Source organism: Oratosquilla oratoria, chromosome 26 (assembly GCF_046742065.1).
Source record: "Oratosquilla oratoria isolate Oo_2021 chromosome 26, ASM4674206v1, whole genome shotgun sequence".
Lineage (NCBI taxonomy): Eukaryota > Metazoa > Arthropoda > Malacostraca > Stomatopoda > Squillidae > Oratosquilla > Oratosquilla oratoria.
Window position 1 is genome coordinate 31,071,872 of NC_134802.1, and position 22,500 is coordinate 31,094,371.

The 22,500-nt window shown below is 38.8% G+C and overlaps 1 protein-coding gene across 1 annotated transcript in view; it reads right to left on the reverse strand.

The window, feature by feature from the left end:
- Positions 1-18,608, reverse strand: part of LOC143039424 (uncharacterized) — a 21,923-nt gene extending 3,315 nt beyond the window's left edge. Inside the window, exons 1-13 of the mRNA XM_076209449.1 lie at positions 18,459-18,608; positions 17,972-18,152; positions 17,557-17,685; positions 16,994-17,180; position 15,826; positions 12,622-12,750; positions 12,130-12,282; positions 9,180-9,310; positions 8,921-9,026; positions 7,872-7,999; positions 3,474-3,666; positions 3,116-3,286; positions 2,160-2,301 (exon numbers count right to left, since the gene is read on the reverse strand). Of these exons, the coding sequence (XP_076065564.1) occupies positions 2,160-2,301; positions 3,116-3,286; positions 3,474-3,666; positions 7,872-7,999; positions 8,921-9,026; positions 9,180-9,310; positions 12,130-12,282; positions 12,622-12,750; position 15,826; positions 16,994-17,180; positions 17,557-17,685; positions 17,972-18,152; positions 18,459-18,596 (1,789 nt within the window). The 5' untranslated portion in view covers positions 18,597-18,608. The remainder of the gene's footprint in view (positions 1-2,159; positions 2,302-3,115; positions 3,287-3,473; positions 3,667-7,871; positions 8,000-8,920; positions 9,027-9,179; positions 9,311-12,129; positions 12,283-12,621; positions 12,751-15,825; positions 15,827-16,993; positions 17,181-17,556; positions 17,686-17,971; positions 18,153-18,458) is intronic.
- Between the last annotated feature and the right edge of the window lie 3,892 nt (positions 18,609-22,500).

Sequence of the window (22,500 nt, forward strand, 5' to 3'; positions counted from 1 at the left end):
GTACACATTATCAATGTTAGGTTTACGCCATTACCGTCAGACACTCCATACCATTGTGTTCTTATGTAGGTTATAAGAGGTAACTTAAGAGAGAGGGAGTGAGGTGAGTGGAAATTTCACTTTTTTTTTTTCTCTCTCCCACAAAGAGGCAATGCACCATTTTAATCTGATCATTCCTCATTAAAGTAGTGGTGAAGAGCCTACACACGGAGGCAGCCAAAGCCAATATACTCTTGGTCTGTTGATACAGGTAACAGACACTGCTGGGGATAAGAGAGATCCAAACTCATAGCTAAGTAACTGCAAGACCAACATGGTTCTGATTACACCATATATATATATATATATATATATATATATATATATATATATATATATATATATATATATATATATATATATATATATATATATATATATATATATATATATATATATATACATATATATGAGAGAAATTCCCCAGTAACAGCGACATCAACCCGATAGTTTTTTATCAAGGTCTATATACACCAGGTCTAACCGTTTGAGCCGTTCTGCGCAGCTTCTGACGTCATCTGGCTGCTTCCGTTTTCTCTTTGTGAAACACTGAAGAAAATTGTGAAACGCCAAGGAAAACTGGAATTATTATATTTTCCCCCCGTTATCTCTATCTCTAGCTCATTGCTATTATCAGTGTATGTGTGTGTGTGTGTGTGTGTGTGTGTGTGTGTGTGTGTGTGTGTGTGTGTGTGTGTGTGTGTGTGTGTGTGTGTGTGTGTGTATTTATATACTTGTATTTTACGGGAAGGGGAGATATCGTCGTGTGTGCTTATATGTGTACACGTTCACATATGTGTGTGTGTGTGTGTGTGTGTGCGTGTGTGTGTGTGTATTTATATACTTGTATTTTACGGGGAGATATAGTCGTGTGTGCTTATATGTGTACATGTTCACATGTGTGTGTGTATGTGTGCGTGTGTGATTCATCTTGGTCTTTTGGATCACGTGTTGGACTCGTGATCGACAACTATTTCCCTCCTGGAAGAGAGCTCAGAGCTCGTATGTCCGATCTATGAACTTATACGCACACACATCTCCAACTCCCCGACCACGAGAGTTGGAGTAACGACTCGAAGCGCAGCGATACTGAAAAAGAAAAATCAATCCAGGGCGGGATTCGAAGTAGGTACCGCCGAAACCTCCTTGTTTAGAATCTGACTCTCTGCCAACCGCGCCACCGTGTCTTATTTGAGTGTGTGTGTGTATATATATGTATATATGTGTGTGTGTATATATATGTATATATGTGTGTGTGTGTGTGTGTGTGTGTGTGTGTGTGTGTGTGTGTGTGTGTGTGTGTGTGTGTGTGTGTGTGTGTGTGTGTGTGTGTGTGTGTGTGTGTGTGTGTGTGTGTGTGTGTGTGTGTGTGTGTGTGTGTTTATATACTTGTGTTTTACGGGAAGGGGAGATATCTTCGTGTGTGCTTATATGTGTACACGTTCACATGTGGGTGGGTGGGTGTATTTGCAGGGAAACGATGAAAATTAACATTCGGCTTAATTCCTCTTTGGTTTGATCCACAATCCTTAATGGCACAATAAGCCATATTGTCAAGATCTATATATACTGGTATATATAGATCTTCATTGTCAGAATATAACTAATTGCGTGGAGCGGTGCGAGAGGAGGGAGCAACATGTCCATGCGACGAACCAGCAACAACTAACAGCGATCGGACGCGCGAACCCCACTTTGAACAGCCAGGTGACGTCACGGGCCCGCTGCACCAACACCCTCGAAATTCGGTCGGAAGTGGTTAGACCTGGTATATATAGACCTTGAATTTTATGACAGTCGCATGCAGGATTCGAACCCACTGCTATCGGCCGTAAGATCAGCTTCACAGAGCCTTAGCCCACTCCATCAACAGATACTTTGTTGGTGTAGTGGGCTAAGGCTGTGTGAAGCTGATCTTACGGCCGATTCCAGTGGGTTCGAATCCTGCATGCAACTGTCATAAAAATTATTGGATATATATATACATAAATATATATATATATATATATATATATATATATGTATATATATATATATATATATATATATATATATATATATATATATATATATATATATATATATAAGAACTACATAAAATCTCTGAAAATAACACATACCTGGATTTAGACCCTTGAAATATTGGGATATGAGTCCTTGGGTTTCAAACCGAAGAACTAATTCTATTTTGCCAAAATCATCAGGTTTTGATACTGGAGAAAAGTATCTCTCTTGATTTTTACCATTGATCGTAACTCTAACCTGTTAGGAAAATTAAATTAAATCAAAACCATGAACAAGAGTCTGAAGTTCTGGATACCAAAATGAGCAAAGGAATGTGTGTGCATGCGCATACATACATTTATATATATATATATATATATATATATATATATTATATATGTATGTATATATATTATATATACATATTATATATATGTATATATGTATGTATGTATATATATATATATATACATATATATACATATATATATATATATATATATATATATATATATATGATGAAAAAATCACACTGTCGGAGAAAGAAACAGATGAAGAAGAAATAGAATTAACCGTATATTTCGACCACTCTCTGTGGGTCGAAATATACGGATAATTCTATTCTTCATCCGTTTACTTTCTCCGACAGTGGGATTTTTTCATCTTACCTATGTGTCATGACATAGTCTCTCTGATATATATATATATATATATATATATATATATATATATACATGTATATATATTTATATATATACATTAGATATATACATATGTATATATATATATATATATATTATGTGCATATATATACAGTATATATATCTATATATATATATATGTATGTAATATATATATATATATATATATGTGTGTGTGTGTGTGTGTGTGTGTGTGTGTGTGTGTGTGTGTGTGTGTGTATATATATATATATATATATATATATATATATATATATATATATATATATATACAGTATATATAATTCAATTATTCGTTTTTCTACCAAGTAGCAGCTAACACATTTTCCATTCTAAGCAAAACAGCGAAATTCTTTAGAGTAAACTATTACCTTAACATATTGTCCTGGAAGACATCCTGTGTGATCTGTTGGTGTTGACAAGTTGAACGTGAAAGATCCCATTTTCTCGCTAATATCATATTTTGACTCAAGAACAAGGGGTGTCCAGGTAGTTGGAGACAGACAAGGACCATGGTCCACGCCATCGGCTGTTCTTAAATTCTAGTGAATACATTTATGTTAGTAAGGCTTACATGTTTATTCTTAAAACAGCATAACACAGTGTGCAATCATAAATTTGTGTTCCTCATCATACAACGGTACTGATATCCTATATCTATATCTTTCTCGAGACCGAAGTTAATCTTTAAAATTCCTATATAGCTTTCATCATTTGTTCCATACATACCTGTGACAAATAAGTGGGAGGTGCGGTATTGAAGGGGTTTTCAAAGTCTGTTTCTTGGAATGGATGGTTCAAACTCTCACCCTCCTCCTCTGTTTTGACTTCTCTCAAGATCTTTTCAGCAAGTGCCTTTTTATCTTTTAGACTCATTTTTCCAAGCTCGTGGTATAGTTTTCTCTCATTGCAACGTAATTCCCTGTTAAATGTAATCAATTGGCTTTAATATTAAGAAGACATCCTAGAAAATGTGCAAAATATAACTGAAAGTTTGATAGAACATAGAAAAAGAGTGGGACTTGGGTGCAATGAATTGAAACCGAAGATTTTGGCTAGAGGAGATTAACAGAATGAAGAAGTCCTGATAGGAAATATGATTATTGAAAGTGTTGAAATTTTCAAACGTTTGGACACATTTAAGACAAAAAATTAGTCGGATGAGGAAATTAGAGAAAGAATAGGAGCTGAACGTAGAAGTGTACATGCCTTAAGGGTCAATTGAAAAGGTTTTGGATTTTTTATTTTTTGTTATTTTATGTATAAAATATAACTGAGAAGTTTGAACACTAAAATACACGTTTCTATCATTTTATAGTCTCGATTTTATCCAAATAGCACGATCTTAAAAGTGCCTGATAGCAGACGAACTTTTCAATGTCATAGTTACGTTTTCCACCGCTAGGGCATACTGATGACGTAACAGCTGCTGTTTACATTTTTTAACATGGCCAGCACGCAATACGAAAGTGACTTCACATTGAGTGAATGATATTTATCGAATTTGGAAGACCTTTTGTGTTCCAATGTGGGTACGGTACAAAGATACATGTAACAAAATATGTATACAATAGATTATGTAAAAATGCTTATTTTAATTAATTTACAACAAAATGAATAACCATAAATTAGTACTTTTTTTCTTCCAGGCTGTACAGGTATCTTGTCTATAGCATCTTGGTGAGGGGTGTTGGCAATGTTTGGACAAAAAAAAATCGCCTGCCCCTTCCACTGTGTACCAGAGAATGATTTAGGTAAAAATGGTCTGCGCCAGATGGACATTGCAAAGGATATAAATACCCTTCAGCAATGACTTTAGTTCATATTCTTAGCATTATATTCGGAGTACTATTTGTCCTTGGTATATGAAAAGAGTTCACTGTGTTGGACTATTAAACCTTGACCTTTCTTTCTGGATCATGTCAGACTTCTCTTGTTTTTCATACTTGGAACAGAGTGATCTAGGAGCTTTCATGGTGGACTGAAGTTTGGTATCTCTTGCAAGTTTGTATGATGGATATTCAGAACGCAACCTCAGTAATTCACCAAGTAATATATGTACACATATTCTGTAAATACAAAATGGAGATTTATGGTTTGTATATTTTATTGTTTAGTTTGTCATATTATCAGAACAGCACCAATTTTTTAGGCAAGTATTAATTTTGGATTTATCACACTGCTCCAGTAGGAACTCCTATGCAGTTTCACAGATTGGATGCAATATGTAGCACAATAACTCTTCATACACTCACCGTATGTTAGATCAACCTTCTCCTTCGCCACTCCAACACCTGCTTTGGCTTTGGGGTAAGATATAGCCCATTGCGCCTCTCAATTTTTTCTATTCATTTATTTATTATCTATCTTTACCGTTTTCTGCTTTTTGCATGAAATTAAGAGCAGCAAGCAGTAGTCTGAAAGTGGAAAATTAATCATGATAATTTTCAGCTACCATGCATGCATTTTATCATTCTCAATATGAATTCAGCCCCCTCATGCCTGAATTGTCTAAAGAAATTACATCAAGAGATGTTTGAAGTTACACATGTACTTGCCTTCCTTTTATTACTTCATAAAAAAACTGCAGGGACTTGGGAGCAAAGAAGCACAACTTTGTGATACGATTCCAGCGTTGATGTTTGTTGACAAAACGAGAGCTGACCGATATCCCTGAGAGGTGCTTTCTACTTTACTATAAGCTCAAGCTCTTTGTATGCTTTTGAACCTGAAAACAAGGTGATAAGCAGGCTGTTGTGTGGTGCACGATTTCTAAGCAGATGTACATCTATGAAGCAAGTGCAAAGCTAAAAACATGGTGCAGTGTTGGTAGCAGCTACTATTCCCCGATATCCCTGAGAAGTGCTTTCTGCGTTACTATGAGCTCAAGCGCTTTGTGTGCTTTTGAACCTGAAAACAAGGTGATAAGCAGGCTGTTGTGTGGTGCACGATTGCTAAGCAGATGTACATTTATGAAGCAAGTGCAAAGCTAAAAACATGGTGCTGTGTTGGTAACAGCTACTATTCCAGCCAACCAGTTCTACATGCCAGTTCCTTGTCAAATGCTTTACTACACTTTGCATTATAACTTATAAGAAATGCCAGGTTCACACTGTCAAAGACCTTTAAATTTTATTACATTGTACAGGGGAGTGAACGAAATTTTAATAGAATCTTTGACAGTGTGAACTGGGCTTATTACCTTTTTTCAGCCATTCCCTATCGACAACGGGCTCGTGCAGACATGTTGGATATATTTCACCATGGCATTTGTGCTTGTTGACAAAGTCAGAGTCCCAAATGTACTGTTTTTTTTTTTCGAATGTTTCGAACAGAATTTCGCTTTCAATCTAGGCTTCCAAGGCCGAATGATCTAGCTCTTTTTGCGAACAAGATCTTTTGGGAAAAAAAATTAAAATGAAGTCTATCCGTAACAGAAAGTTTCGTCGAATCACTGTTGCAATTTGCAGCGACACAATAGGTCATTTTCGAACAAAATATTTGATAAAATCTTGCTAACACGAAATATGACAGATCACTGATCAAATTGACAGCGCAGCACGGCATTTTATACTGCATGCATATAGTATACATCAGAATGTAAACAGCGAGATTGACGTCACAGCCTTACGAGAACAGTAGCATAGGAAAAGTTCGTCTGCTACCGATATTTTGATAGGCCTTTTTTATCACATCGCGTAAAAATTAGGTTTTATGTTTGTATCATTTTATAAAAGAAGTGACTAAGCTATACGCCTAGCAAATATTCACCACCTCTTTGAAAACCTTCTCAGTTGACCTTTAAACCCAGTTATGAGGAACAGAAACATATCACAGCTGTCAAAAATAGAAGTATACAATGTAATCATAAAACAGGTTGTAATGTATGGATGTGAGGCATGGGTTCTAACTAAAGAAAGAAAGAAAAGTTGAAAGTCTTCAAGAATGTAGTATTACGGAAGATACTTGGACCAGTGTATAATACAGAGAAAGATCGACGGAGAAGACATAACAAAGAAATTAGAGAAATGATAGGATGGATGATGAAGAAAACTTAAACAATTGTTGAATGGAAATGTTGCTGACAAAAGACCAATAGGAAGGCCAAGACACAGATGGAATGATGGCATTATACACAACAAAGAGTTGTGTATAACCGAGCAGACAGACAGGAATTCGCCACATCACTTTTACCATTTTTTCTTCACTCATTTTTCTATGTATCCAAACTATCCTAATACTCTTTCATCAGCCCTGTCTATAAAAGAAACACGCAAAATAAAAACCAGAAATACTCCACCTTACTCCAATTAGAATGTAGGAAAACCAATAATGAAGTTGTAAAATCATGTCAAAAGCCTAGACAAGAGATCAAACTACTGTAATGGTGACATTTCTTGTGTTTTTTATGCACATATTTCCAGTTTTGTTTATTTATTAATATATATATTTATTATTGTATATTTTGGGAGCATCTTTTTTTTTCCTTCTTTTTTCTTTTGTAATCGCAATGCGATTCATGTATGTTGTTTTATTTTTTTGCGCCAACGCAAGATTGGCGTGGCGTCAGTCTACCACCTAAACACTGAGGCTCAGTTGCAATAGAGGCCTCATAGGTGTCCTCAGCTATGCACTCCTAATTCCACTGTAACGTTTTAAGGCACCTAAGAGAGAACACCAAGTGCAAACCTGAACTGTGGTGCAGTGGCAATTAGGTGCCCAGACATGATGACATACTAGCTCACAACGCATTGAAAACATGCGATTTTTGTTTTTGTTTTTCACATTAACACAACCATTACTCCCTACCCACCCTTCTCAACAGATTTGGCTCCCATGAACCCCACTCCACCCCTACCACCACCACTACCGCCGATGAAGTTAAAAGTGAAGGGTCACTGTTACACCATGGCTGGAATCAAGCACAAATTGAAGGTGGTGTTTGACAGTGCTTAAAGAATAATTTAATAAGAATTCTATGGAGCTTTTTTATCATGGCAGAAGCACTGAGAATGATACATTCAAGTCAGGTACATCCTGATTTATTTTTCCTTTTTAAATGTAGTCCAGACAGTATTTTTATCTACCCAGCATCATACAGTAGTACAATTTTACACAGGAACCTACCAGCAGTCGATAGCCTCAAGGCCTTGAAGACAAGCTATTCCGAGAAATTGGCGTATTACTTCATTTGAGAGTGCCATAACCCAACCTGCCTTGCCATCACGTAAGAGCCGTTCGATTCCAAGGTCAGTCTAAAAAGAAAAAAACAAAAATTATAAGAGCAATTTCATCACAGCATTTTAAGATACAACAAATGGTTAATTTCAGTACCATCATGTGTGTTTCTAGCTTTGTTTGGACAAAATAATAGGGGTAGCTTTTCAATGATTTAGTTCCAAATGATTCGTTTCCAAGAAAATCGTAAAATTTATTTTGCAGCTTTTACCACAGACAGGGTGAAGGAGAAAACCCAATTTTGAAGACAGGGCCACTATACCAGAACTGCTGTGCCATCCTTAACAATTACCCACATTTCTTAGTGAAAATAAATGATACTATCCTTACATACACTAGGGACTGAAAACTGGTACTTACATGGAATGGACCTATGGGATGGATGTCACAGAAAGTCATTTCCCTACCATTCATGATCAACTTCTTCAACTTCTTCACTTCCATTGGGAGGTGCAGCCCATAGAGGCTGATACTTGGTTTTCAGACTGGATCCAAGATCTCCCTTTGTGAACTTCACCCGTACATCCTCCACCTTAAACTCAGGGAGAACTGACAACAGGTCACTGTTCCCCTCCTGCTACTTTCAGCTAGTGACACAGAAATCGCCCCACATTAATTCAGTATAGACATTAGTCCAAGGTATCTTCCTAGGGGGATTTATGGGAGGATCTTAGGACCACTTTCTGCTGCTTTGGGCTCTAGGTTTCCAGTCAGCGAAAGTCAAGGCAACAATTGATTGATTATAACACTTCTGACACTTAAAATGAGCAGCCTGAAGTCAGTGAAAGTCAAGGCAACAATTGATTGATTATAACACTTCTGATACTTAAAATGAGCAGCCTGAAGTCAGTGAAAGTCAAACCAACAATTGATTGATTGTATATACCTCTGATACTTAAAATGAACCACCCTAACACACTTAGAATTTACAGTTTTACCTTGTATCCTGAACCACCACATGCATGAAGCATTGTGTCACAAACAGTGGAAACATTCTTGGATGCAGTAAATTTCATCTGCCAACCCCAGTGTATGAAGTCTGCTCTGAAGATTAGAAAAGAAGAATAAATATATATATATATATATATATATATATATATATATATACATACATAAGGTAACACTGTGGTAGTATTTTTGTCTCTTACAACAGGGTACATATCTTCCAAATGTCTAAATTTCAACAAAACAATTTACCTGGGCAAGAAGCTCAGATCGCTGTGGAGACTCCAGTCACAATTGTTAGTGGCTTCATCAAGTACTTTTGCCACAGAGAAGATTGCTATACGTGAAACATTGGTATCAGTCAAACATTCACCAAAGTAGTTCTGCGGGAGAAATATATATATATATATATATATATACATATATGTATAAATATGTACATATATATTTATATATACTTATGTATGTATATATATATATATATATACATATATATATACATATATATATATATGTATATATACATATGTATATATATGTATATGTGTATATATATACATATATACATTATGGCGATACCCTATATATCTATGAGGAATGTCACTGTTCGGCACCAGGAACATGCCAGTTAGTAGTAGGTCCTACAACTGTGTGTGTGAGATGCTCTTTGTCTCATCTTTCTTACAAAACCTATTCAATATGGGCAACCCTGCAGAGATTTCCTCTCTATCAACATAGCTTTTGTAATCATTAAGATTCTCAAGCCTATCCACCACGTCAAGGCGTGAACCATTGGGCACCCTATAGATATAGGGCTTCACCGAATATAATAAGATAACACCAGAGAAATATCTCACCAAAAATCAGTTGGCAGGGAGGTGAGATTACTGCCAAAAAAAAAAAAAGGCTCATCAGAGCAACCATGAACAGAAAAAAAAAAAAAAAAAAAAAAAAATCGGGCGTTCTTGTTGAATCATCGTCTCCTAAAGATTCAACCACATTGCCCTGTGTACTTATGGGCAGTGTGCCAACAAATGTGAGCGAGCACTGTCCAAGCAGATCCAAGTCTTGGACATTAAACAATATGAAGAAAATGAAGATCTATACTTACAACGTAGGAACTCTCTCAGAAGACCACAGGCTAGGGAATTTGATGGAAAAGTTAGAGAACATCAAGTGGGACATCGTAAGACTGAGCAAAGTTCAAAGAGAGGAAGAAAAGCTGATACAATTGCAAAAAAGCTACCACCCGTTCTACAATAAAGGTAAGGAGAAGGAAAGATCTTGTAGAGTGGGATTCTTGATAAATCGAGAGGTTAGTGGTAATGTAGTGAAATTCAGCAGCATATCAGATAGGATGGCTTGGATTGTGATTAGGCTGTGTTAAAGGTACATTCTAAAAAAAGTTCAGGTTTATGCACCTGTGGCAACACGCCACAACTACCGCAGTGTACATAGGTTCAAGTGTACATAAAAATATTAATCTCCATCAAATCATTGTATACACCCATCATGATCAATACATTATATTGTAAATATTTTACCACTTCCATGGATTGCCATCGTATAGCGGAATCTATTTGTATATACTATCATTTGCATACTCTGTACAAAACATTAACGTTTTCACCGTCTATCATTTATTCCATGGCGGACGGCCAAAGCAAGTACAAGTCCCAAATAGTATTAAAGTTAGCGTTACTCCTTCCTACAACTAGTACCAATACTATCTACCATGATGATTTAATCAACCTCATCAATTGGTAACCCTGAGGCGCTGGACTTCAAGAGTTGCCGCCACCGCCGCCGCAGCCCCCGAGGACTGTCCAGCTGCTGCCACCACGGTCACCTCCGCCGCAGCCGCCGAGAACTGCCCCTGCCCAACCGCCGCCACAGTCGCCGAGGACTGCCCCTGCCCAGTCGCCGCCGCCAGTCATCTCCGCCTCAACCGCCGAGGACTGCCCCTGCCCAGCCTGCCGCGGCCGCACCCACCGGCGCCGCAGCACCAGCCTGCCGCCGCAGCTCCAGCATGCCGCTGCACCCATCGTCGACCACCCCCCAACCGCTGCTGACGGCTCAGTCATCATGGACCAGTCTGTCCCTACCTCAGCGTACGTGGTTCCCAGGCAAACACCACCCACGGACACTCCCGTCAACTGCGCTTCCATCCCCGGACATCCAAGACTGGCTTATTTCACCAGTCACTCGGGGGGGGGGAGTAATGTGGCAACACGCCACAGCTGCTGCAGTGTCCCCTAAGTGTACATAGCATCAACTGTACATAATATTGTTAATCTTCATCAAATCATTGTATACATCCATTAAAATCAATACAGTATATTGTAAATATTTTACCACATCCAAGGATTGCCATCGTATAGTGGAATCTATTTGTATATAATAGTATTTGCATACTCTGTACATAACATTAACGTTTTCACCGTGTATCATTTATGCCATGGCGGACGGCCAAATGAAATTTAAGTCCCAAATAGCATTAAAGTTTGAGATACTCCATCCTACATCTGGGACGATAACCAATTATCACGATGAGATAAGCAACCTCTGCACACTTATTTCACAGAGTTCAGACGTTGAAATTGAGTCCCTCTGTGATGATTTAAGTCTGGTAATAGGTCAAGGAAAAAGTAAATACACGATGGTAATAGGCGACTTTGTTGCTAAAGTGGGGAAGAAGATGAAGATGGGTCGTGCATTGGAAAGTTTGGAGTAGGTGAAAGAAATGATAAAGGCGAGATGTTAGTCAATTTTGCGGAGAACTACAACATGAGGCCAATGAAAACTTTCTTCCAAAAGCGTCTAGGTTGTAAATGGACCTAGAGAAGTCCAAATGGAACAACAAAGAACGAAGTAGACTTCATATTAGGAGAGTAAGAGCGTTAGCAATGTTATGGGCATAAATAAATTCAATGGTAGGTTACACAGCCAAATCTAATTTCAGAGCCGAGAGAAATAAACTAGTTTTAAGAAAGAAAATAAGCCTAGCAAATGTAAGGGGGAAAAAGCCTTTGGTATATGTATATGTATGTACGTCTTGGAATGTCTTACTTCATTTTATTACCAATGAGACCCAAACACTAATTACTACATTCACCATTATACCCATGTATTTGTTTTCATTTCTGTACTGCTTATGTTGAGTTCACCGAGCCATGAAGAAACACATTAATTTTGTTCTAACCTGAATGGATGGGTAGTCACACACACGCATTCCCACGTCAGCATGAGCTTTACGGGTTACATGTTTCTTGGCAATGTCTATGCAGCCCATTGCAATTCCATTCCAACTAGACGAAGAAAACAAAAGGAAGAATATGGACCCATTTTCATTATTCTGAAAAAAGGAAAATAATTTAGATTTTGTCCTAAAGCATTTATTCTAGTTTCAAGAAATAGGAGACAGATAGAGACAGAGACAGATAGAGAGGGACAGATATAGAGAGACAGCCAATGACTGCTCTCTTCGTACCACTTTCATCCAGTGACATAGAAAGTGTCCCAAACTAAAAATACAGACAACAATCCAAATTTTCTTTCCAGAGACTTGTGGGAGGTCACAAGAACAGTCGCCAGCCACTGTGGGGCCGCGGATTTTCCAATTAGCAACACTTGAGACAACAACTGATTTATCTGACACATCAACGACATTCTAATCCTCCTGCTGATCTCCTACCTTGACTGCATCTCCTTCGAGTCCTATCAGACGATCCGAGGTAAACGTGCCCTCAACCACAATTGATCCCGACTGGTTTCCATGCATTCCAATAGCACTCCAATCATCTGTAGACGATCGAACCTCATCCTGGTATAAACAGAAATAGTGACCATAAATCAACGCACCCCAAGAGGATTTCCCCTTATCTTCTCTATTTTCACACAAGGGGACTAGGGAGGAGGGTGGCCATATAAATTGAAGTGACTGGCCCCTCTGTGGACATGTTGTGCCCCACCGCTTTGATTGTGACCCAGGCAGTGGGTGGGGGAACAGGTATGGGTACTTGTGTTAAGAAAACGGGAAACAAGCCTTGTCTGAATACTTCCTGTATTATAAGGGGGAAGAAGCCTCATGATACACACACACACACACACACACACACACACACACACACACACACACACACACGTCCGTTAGATGGACGGCGTAGATCGACGTTCTGAAGAAAAAATGAAATTTTCGTGGATCCCAAAGCAAAGGAAGTACCTATTGTATTTACAGGGGGGGATTGCTCGTGGTGTAGTGGGAAAGTGAGGAAAAAGGAGAAGGGGAGGGATTACTGAGGGAAATGGAAGGAAATGAGGAAGGAGAGGACTTGGTCCAGGCAGGCAGACGCCATCTAAACAAACGCGGGCCGGATCAATTTAGTGACGATGAAGGGTCTAACAATAATGTAAAGATTAGAAACATAGATATGAGTAGCACAATAGAAGGCGAGGATAATAATTTCCATGGATTTAATGATGAGGGGGGGGCGGATACCAACCTCCCCCGACTGGCAAGATTAGAAGAAAAACTTGAACAAATAACCGAACATTGGGAGAGTAGGTTCGGTAGAATGTCAAAAATTGTAGAAAGGGTTGAAAGATTGGAAGCACTAGAGAAGGCAAACAAAAACTTAACTAAGGAAATAGAAGAACTAAAAAGACAGTTAAAAGTGGTAAAAGAGGAGAATGAAGAATTAAAGAGGAATAATAAAGAAAACAAAGAGGCCATAGCTAAAGAAGCTAAGGATTGGATGACAATCCAAGAAAACAGTGAAATTGCATTTACTGACATAATTAAACAGCAAATGAAAGAACAAACTGAAGACTCAGTTATTAAAGTGATGAGACAAAAGGAGAATATAGTAAGAGGCTTAGCAGATAAAAAGAAATGTATAATTATATTACGAATGGAAGAGAAACACAACCTAGATAGAACCACAAGAATCAATGAGGAAAATGAAAAAGTAAGCAGATTACTAGAATTAGTTCAGGAAGATGAACCTGAAATTATGAAACAAATTGAAGAGAAGTTTAGATTCGGAAAGTATAGTACAGATAAGACCAGACCAATTAAGATTAAATTCAGGTCACAAACGACGGCGGAGAATATCTTATCAAAAACAAGGAAACTAGCAACAAGTGAACAATACAAAAAGGTATGGATAAAATGGGAAATGAATAAAGAAGAAAGAGAGGAGGAAAAAATGAAAAAACAACAAGCTAAGAAAAAAAAACGAGAACAGAACAGAATTAGAAAAAGAGAGATTCTATTGGAGAGTAGTGAATATGAAAATAAGGAAATTCGAAATACTAGAGAAAAACAAAAGGGAAACAGAGAATAAAATGGAAGTGCCAGAAAACTAAGAGTGTCTTACACAAATATAGATGGATTAATTACAGGATTGAATGAGCTGAATGATTATCTGAAGGAAAAAGAACCAGACATAATGGGAATTGTAGAAACGAAATTAAAAGGTCCACTACCACCCAACAGTGTAGGAAATGACGCATATAATTATTGGATTAGAAACAGAGAGACAAAGCAAGGGGGTGGAGTTATGTTCCTGACTAAGAAGGATATAAACGTGAAGAGTGTCACATATGGAAAGAATACATTAGAGATGATTATGATCGAAGTGGAAGACAGAGATAAGAAGAACAGAAAGTTTGTGATAAATTATATGCCTCCAAAAACAGCCTCGTGGGAAGAGAGTGAACATAAAAGTATGTTAGAGGACACAAAGATAACATTAAGTAAGATAATAGAAGATGGAGGAAGAATAGTTATGATGGGCAACTTTAATTGCAAAGAAGTCTGCTGGGAGGAAATGACAGTAAAGGGTGGAGACGGCTCATGGGGAAATGTTCTACTCCAGATGATTATTGACCATACAATGACGCAATGGATACAGGAGAACACTAGGTATAGAAATGAAGAAGAACCATCGAGATTAGACCTAATAATCACATCTGAACCTAGAATAGTAGAAAAGATTGAATATAAAACACCAATAAGTAAAAGTGACCATATAATGATTGAACTGGAACTAAATGAGGAAAAATACATGAAAAGGAATGAACAATATAGAAAAGGAAGAATGATGTATGAAAAAACAAACTTTGATCAAATAAGAGAATTCTCTCAAAAAGAAAACTGGGAAGGAATATACAAAGAAGAAACAACAGTGGAAGAGAAATGGAATATTTTGAGAACATTTTATACAAAAAAAAGGAGAGGAAAAGTATGTCCCAAGACAAAAACAAGAAAAAAGAATATGTAAAATGCTGGTAGAACAAAAGTTGTAGGGAGTTAAAAGACAAAAGAGACAAAGTTTGGACCAAATGAAAAAAAGACAGAAGACCTGAAAATGGAAAATATATACTTGTTATAGAAATGAATATGTACAAGCGTGCAGAGAGGAAAAGAGAAAATATGAAAAAGATGTCATAGAAAAATGTAAAGATCAACCAAAACTATTCTACAGATTTGTAAACAGCAAACTGAAAAACAAACAAGATTTGGAGAAATTAAGACAAGGAGGAGTTGAATACACAGAGGAAATTGAAATGGCGGAAATTATGAACAAACATTTTGAATCAGTGTTTACAAGGGAGAACATACAACCTGAAGAGATCGAATGGAAAGAGAAAGTCCCCCCTATGAAAGAAATAGAAGTAACAAAGAATGAAATATTGAAACACTTGAGTAATCTTGATGTCAGAAAATCGCATGGACCAGATGAAATAGCAAACTGGATTTTGAAAGAATGCAGAAATGAACTGGCAGACAAAATACATAGCATTATAAACAGTTCATTGAAAGAAGGAAAAGTTCCAGAAGATCGGGAAAAAAGCAAATGTAGTACCTATATATAAAGGAGGAAATAAAGAAGACTCTACCAACTAAAGACCAGTCTCTCTAACAAGTACAATAGCAAAAATATGTGAAAGAATTGTCAAAAGTAGATGGGTAAAATATTTAGAAAAAAAACAACGTGCTAAATCCAAGGCAATTTGGATTCAGACAAGGACGATCATACGTCACCAATTTAATGTTTCTATTCAAGGCTAATAGATATAATACAAGAAAGAGATGGATGGGCTGATTGTACATTTCTAGACATAAAAAAAGCTTTTGACAAAGTACCACATAAGAAATTGCTTAAGAAACTAGAAACTGATGGAGGAATACAGGGCAAACTGCTTAAATGGATGGAAAACTTTTTGCAAGAAAGAAAAATGAGAGTAGTGATAAGAGACAAACGCTCAAAATGGGATGAAGTAATAAGCGGTGTTCCACAAGGAATAGTTCTGGCCCCGATAATGTTTGCTATATATATTAATGACATGGATGACGGAATTGAAAGTTATATGAGCTTTTTTGTGGATGATGCAAAACTGTTAAAAAAAGTGAACACGGAAGAAGATTGTGAGTCACTACAGAGTGATCTAAATAAAGTACAGGAATGGAGTAGGAAGTAGGAGATGGAGTTCAACACTAAAAAGTGTAGTATAATGGAATTTGGAAAAAGCAAAAACAGAATAACAGGATCATATAAATTGGGAGAAGAAGGAATAAAAAAGATAGAAAATGAGAAGGACCTGGGAGTCATTGTTCCTACAGAAGAGATCTGATAAAGAACAACTTTCCTCACAGAGTAATAGACATTTGGAACAAGTTAGATGAGAAAGTCGTGTGTGCAAAATAATACATGAATTTAAAAATAGCTTAGATAAAATGAGATATGAAGACGGGACACCACGAGCATAGCTCCCCTTCCCGGAAAATACAACTAGGTAAATACAACTAGGTAAACACACACACACACGTGTGCGTGTGCGTGTGTGTGTGTGTGTGTGTGTGTGTGTGTGTGTGTGTGTGTGTGTGTGTGTGTGTGTGTGTGTGTGTGTGTGTGTGTGTACGTTATTTCTCCCTGCTAAGATCTTTATTCAATGGCTGTTACTGACTCGCTTGATGTTACAAGGCTCCTCTAGGATATAAAGATAAACTTTATCAGGACAATTGATTTTTTTTTTTTTTTTTTTTTTTTTTTTTTTTTAACTTAAACACGAGGAAGTGTGAGAGGATGGAGTAGTCCCCTGTAGAATTGGGACTGATTGTTTGGATGACATACCAGTCAGCAAAACCAGCACTTGTAACCCATGATCCATATTTCAAAAGCTGAATTCTCTCCTTCTCCTTGTCCAACCACTTCGTCCTTGACGACAAGGAAAACCAGAAATGGCCACCTGTTCAAGTGAATAGAATACTTATCAGGCTTGTGATCCATGACCGTGAATATGTGGCCTTATGAATGTGTGGGTTTGTGGGTGTGTTGTTAAATTTAAAATTTGTTGTTAAGATGCAGTTGAATTTATAAAAACATTGGACACAGTCTGGAGACTGTCAGTCACTTGGAACTGCGCCTCAAGATTGTGGCACCTAGAGGGAAGGGTTTCTGAGGAGTATTAAATTATATTTGTCATTGTACTTAGGTTTGGTCCAGGAAAAAATTCTGGCGTTTAGCAGCGGAAAAGTCAAGGTGGCATTGGGTTAAATTTGGTTGTTAGTTTGCTTTGGATGAGAGAGAAAAAATTGGTGTTTACGAATGGAAAAATACTCTACCTGTGGCTGGGTCAGAGATTGACAGAGTCCCTACCAATTTATCCTTATCTAATCGGGAAAGCAGATCCTTAATGCAGTCATTGTTATGGTAGCGGAAGAGAAGTACTACACAGCTCACAAGATGCATAGCTGCAAATTGCAACAATTTCATATTAGGTTGTTTTAACCTGGATAGTTTAGGCAGTTTATTGGAAAGACGTATACACTCAGCAAATATTCATCTGAACCTTTGATGCATTATAAAATACCTTATCTATAGCTGTGGAGTAGTTTTTTTGTGGTGACTAGGAACTAGGATACTAAGGGTATCCTACAAATACATAATGTTAATATTCTAAAAGCCTGTCTTTTCCTGACACGCACACAAAAAATTATACATTGTGCTTTCCAAAAAGCATCCTTAAATTTAACATACTATATATCATGGCTGTTGATGGACATCCATATCGAGCAATGGTTTCGACCACCATGGATGCACATGTATGGGACTCTCCAAGGCCTCCTAGCTCCATTGGCACCAACAGCCCAAGAAGCCCAAGTTCTGCGAGTGCATTCAGAGATTTGCGAGGGAATTCATAGGTCCGATCACAGTGGATCTGTAAAGAGACATTCAGTGAAACATGTTTGTTCAGAGATAAAGAAGTACGATATATGGGGTTAAGATAAGTTTCAGAAATTAATATCGCTGGTTATTATCTTAATCCGTACTAATAACATAAAAAATCAACAGACTATTGTACAATTAATTGCAATGACAAAGCATGCTGAAAGGAGACCTTTTGATCTGCAATAAAGACATATACAGAAAAATAAGGAAAAAACAGTTATAAGCAACTAAACTAATTAGCAGATTTTGAGTTTATACCACACCTTATAACCAAGATGGTAGATGGGCTACTCACTGCATGGGGTCTGATTGTGGTCTTGCATATTTGAATGAGTTTCTGCCGAAGTTCTTTTTCTTTCTCTGTCAGAAACCAGTCTGGGTCGAAGTCAGACCCGACACCCCAATACTCGCCACGTCCCCACTGTTTGGACATGATGTACCAGTTGAACTGTAAGAAATGATAATAATCATGATAATGATTGTTGCCTCGACTTGTACTGACTGGAATCGTGTACCCCAGCAGCAGTTGACAAAGGTCCTTGACCTTTTTAATAGATTTCTGTGGAAGGACACTTTGAACATGTAAATACAACGCTGCATGCATCAGAAAGGATACGGTGAGACCTGTGCACACACTTGAATTGTCTGCTTGACCCCTGCGTGATCCGAGGCTACCCTAATTCAGTGCTATTATATATAATTATGCACCACGGGAGCTTGCCCATGCGATGTATATATACGGGTTTGGGCCACATATAAAACCAGTCCGGAATCATCCAAATGAAGAACAACCCACTAAACCTCTTTCCGTCTCCCCGTAGCCCCCCGTGCTACTACCTATTGTCAATACTGTATTAGTAAGTGACAGTTTGCGTCACTCTGTTAGTAATACTAGAATTATCAGTAAAGGGGGAGATGGAGAAAAAGAGGAATAGTTCCCAGCTATCAGTTCAGGGGGGAAAAATCAAAGTTTAGGCTCAATCCGGGTTAAGAGGGCCGGCCAATCGGAGTTGCGTGGAGATTAAGTTAATGTTCTTTACCATGAAGATATGCGAAAGAGTAATCGTCATAAGCATTGGAAAGAAAACATCTGTAGGTAACAGTTTAGTTTCATGCCAGAACGACCGATCCAGTGTTTTCGCTTAGACAGATCATTGAAAAACACCGGGAAAACAGGACTGCATATAGTATTTATAGATCTATAAAAAATATATGCCAGCGTCACGTGAAGAAGTCTGGAGGTGTATGAGGGAGAAGGGAGTATCGGAGAAGTACACGAGGATAGTAAAATATATGCACAAGGGAGTATTAATACTATACTGGGCGCAACGAGAATTGGCCGCTAGGGCGGGGTTAGGGAATTTCCCGGTGTTGCCACATCTCCACAGATAACACGGCCCCCACGGCTCGCCAACCCACCCACCCGCTCTCTCTCTCTCTCTCTCTCTCTCTCTCTCTCTCTCTCTCTTTATGTATATATATATATATATATATGTATATATATATATATATATATGTATATATATATATATATATGTATATATATATAATGTATTTATCCATGGCGAGAACGTGCGTGTGGATGCAATGCTTTCTGAATGCACTGTGGGGGCATGGCCAGAGAAGGGATGGAGTGGCAACGTCGCTCTCTTTCGCTCATATGCCATGCCCACGACTCGAGGAAACGAAACCTTTGTATAGAAAACACTGCTTTGATTTTTACCTCAGTGGTGATGTGTGACAAAAAATATAATGTAATTATATGAGGCAACATCATAAAATTGTAAAATAAAATTTAGAATTATGAAATAATTATATGTGGCAACACAGGGGAATTCCCCGTGCTCCGCCTTAACGGACAGTTTTTAATGCACCGAGTATAGTTAGAAGTAGTCCTGGCTGAATATATACCAGTTGAAGTTGGTTTACATCAGGAATTTCCCTTTGGACCATATATACATTTCGTCTAATAAGGGGTGAGATTCCTTGCTGTTTGGTGTTGTTTGTTGATGATATCCTGCCATGCAGTACTAACATAGATTTAGTAGAATTAAAAGATGACTAGTGGAGGGGGTTTCGGAAGACAGAGGTTTAAGTTCAACAGGAAGCTTTATGTAAGGGACAAAGTTGGAGAGAATGGGTAAGTTTGGATACCTGGATTCAACGGTGACCGAGTACGAATACCTGCGCACGGAGATGACAGGACAGTCAAGGTGGAATATTGTCGTTTGTCGTAGAATTTGGTGTACAGCACTCTCATAAACGACAATGTTCCACTTTTACTGTCCTGTTATCTCTGTGCGCAGGTATTCGTACTCGGTCACCGTTGAATCCAGGTATCCAAATTTACCCATTCTCTCCAGCTTTGTCCCTAGAATTTGGTGTACAGCACTTCCATTCCTGTGGACGGTCGCAAGTCATTGTCGTGCATTAGTTAATATTCCGTATGTTGGGTTAGTTTAAGGTGTATATGGTTTAATTAATAGTCCTGTTTTCTGAAGGATTTTTTTTTAGATGATATAGGAATTGATGTTTTGTTTGGACAGCAATGTTGTGAGCTGGCTGGGTTCTCGACTCTCGGACAGATTCCCTAATAACTGCTAGTTCTGTATAAACGGTGGAAGATCAATCGATTGCTCTGAAAGTCTTAGTGTTGTGGGGAGCGAAGAAGGCAAAGCCATTTGTGTCGTCTACATTGACTGATCCGTCGGTACAATAGGCTAGGGATTTTTCACCATAGTTTTGTTCTAATTCTGTGATGGTTACTTCTCGGCCTTGGTCATGGGTGGCGCTGGACTTGCAGTTGTAGGGGCGGTAGACTCTAAGACCTGCTGCTGGCCTGAGCCATAGAGGAGGGACATTTACCTCAGGGTCTGGAATGTGGTCGACAAATGGGGTGTGGAGTCGCCAGATGTCGATTATCTTGAAGAGCCATGTGATCTGTGTATGGACTTGATGATAGAGAGGGTGGTCTGGTCAGCGAGGTACTTTGTATGCGAAAATGGCCTGTCGGGGATCGCGTTGAGAATGGAGGTGCGGGTAATTCCAAATTCTTGCTGGTAAGCTTGGGTGCTGGACAAGGAGGCGACCCAGAGGATGGTGCTTTGGCTCTATTCTGGAGGGCCTCTAGTCGGTGCCGGGCCGACTTTGAGGAGAAGGCAAGGACGATACAGCCGTATTCAAGGACTGGACGGATTGTTGCCTGGGAAATTCTGTTAAGGACATCGATGTTGGCGCCTCTGGGAAAGCCGATGATGGTTCTCATGGCATTAATTCTGCCCCGGATCTTCTTGGTGATCTAATTGGCAAATTTGTCGAAGCTGAGGTTTTCGTCGATGATGATCGCTAGGTACTTGTACCCTGAAACCCACTCAATGTCTTAGTTGCAGAGTCGAGGAGAGAGGGCTGACTTAGACCGGCCAAAGGAAATGGCCTTGATTATGGACGTCGAGAACTTGAGACCTAGGTCTTCAACGACGTACTGGAGGCTGCCGAGGACACTCTGGCATCTTCGGCAGGAGTTACCGCTGGAAACGATGTCCAAATCATCGGCGGAGGCGACCATGGTGGTGAGCTGGGGCATGGCGGTGGTTCGTAGTGTCTGATCGATCAAAAAGTTGAAGAGGGTAAGAATGAGGGAGCCGCCATGGGGGGAGGGGTACGTATGCAAAGCTCTTGAAGTTGGAGTAGGAACCTTGGAACTGGGCTTTGGCTCGTCTGCTGGAGAGGTAATCCTAGTCAAGTAGCTCGCCTCGTAGGACAGCATTGATAATAGCGTCGATGATGGCGTCGCGGTTGGTTAGCTCAAACGTCTTCTTTAGGTCGAGGAAGACAGAGGTATTTTTGCTCTTTGCTCTGGACTGCTTCACGTCCGAGATCTGGCTAATGAATGTTGCGATGGTGTCCTTGGTGCCCTCACCTTCGCGGAAGCCCAGGAAGTACTTGTGGAGTTATCGTGTTGTCCATTTGATGCGTTTCAGGACCGTTGTCTCCATCACTTTGTTGATGCAAGACAGAAGGGATACTCGTATGGGCCGGAAGGTTTCTCGGGCTGGCTTGGGACTGGCTGCTATGTTAGTATCTTTCCACGTCTGGGGGAGTCTCATGACACCCCAGAAGTGTTTGGGGACAGACAATATATAGGGCTAGAACGTCTGGAGCTCTGGCTACCATGGAGAAGGAGGACTCGTTATTACCAAGGATCGTATCTTGTCTGTTACTAACTGCCCTGTTGAACTCTAGGAGAATGAAGGGTTCATCTGTGGCGTGGTTCCTTCTGATGGCGTTGTCGGTTTATTGGTGTCTGGGATTGAGTCGGAGTCGGATGCTATCGGGTA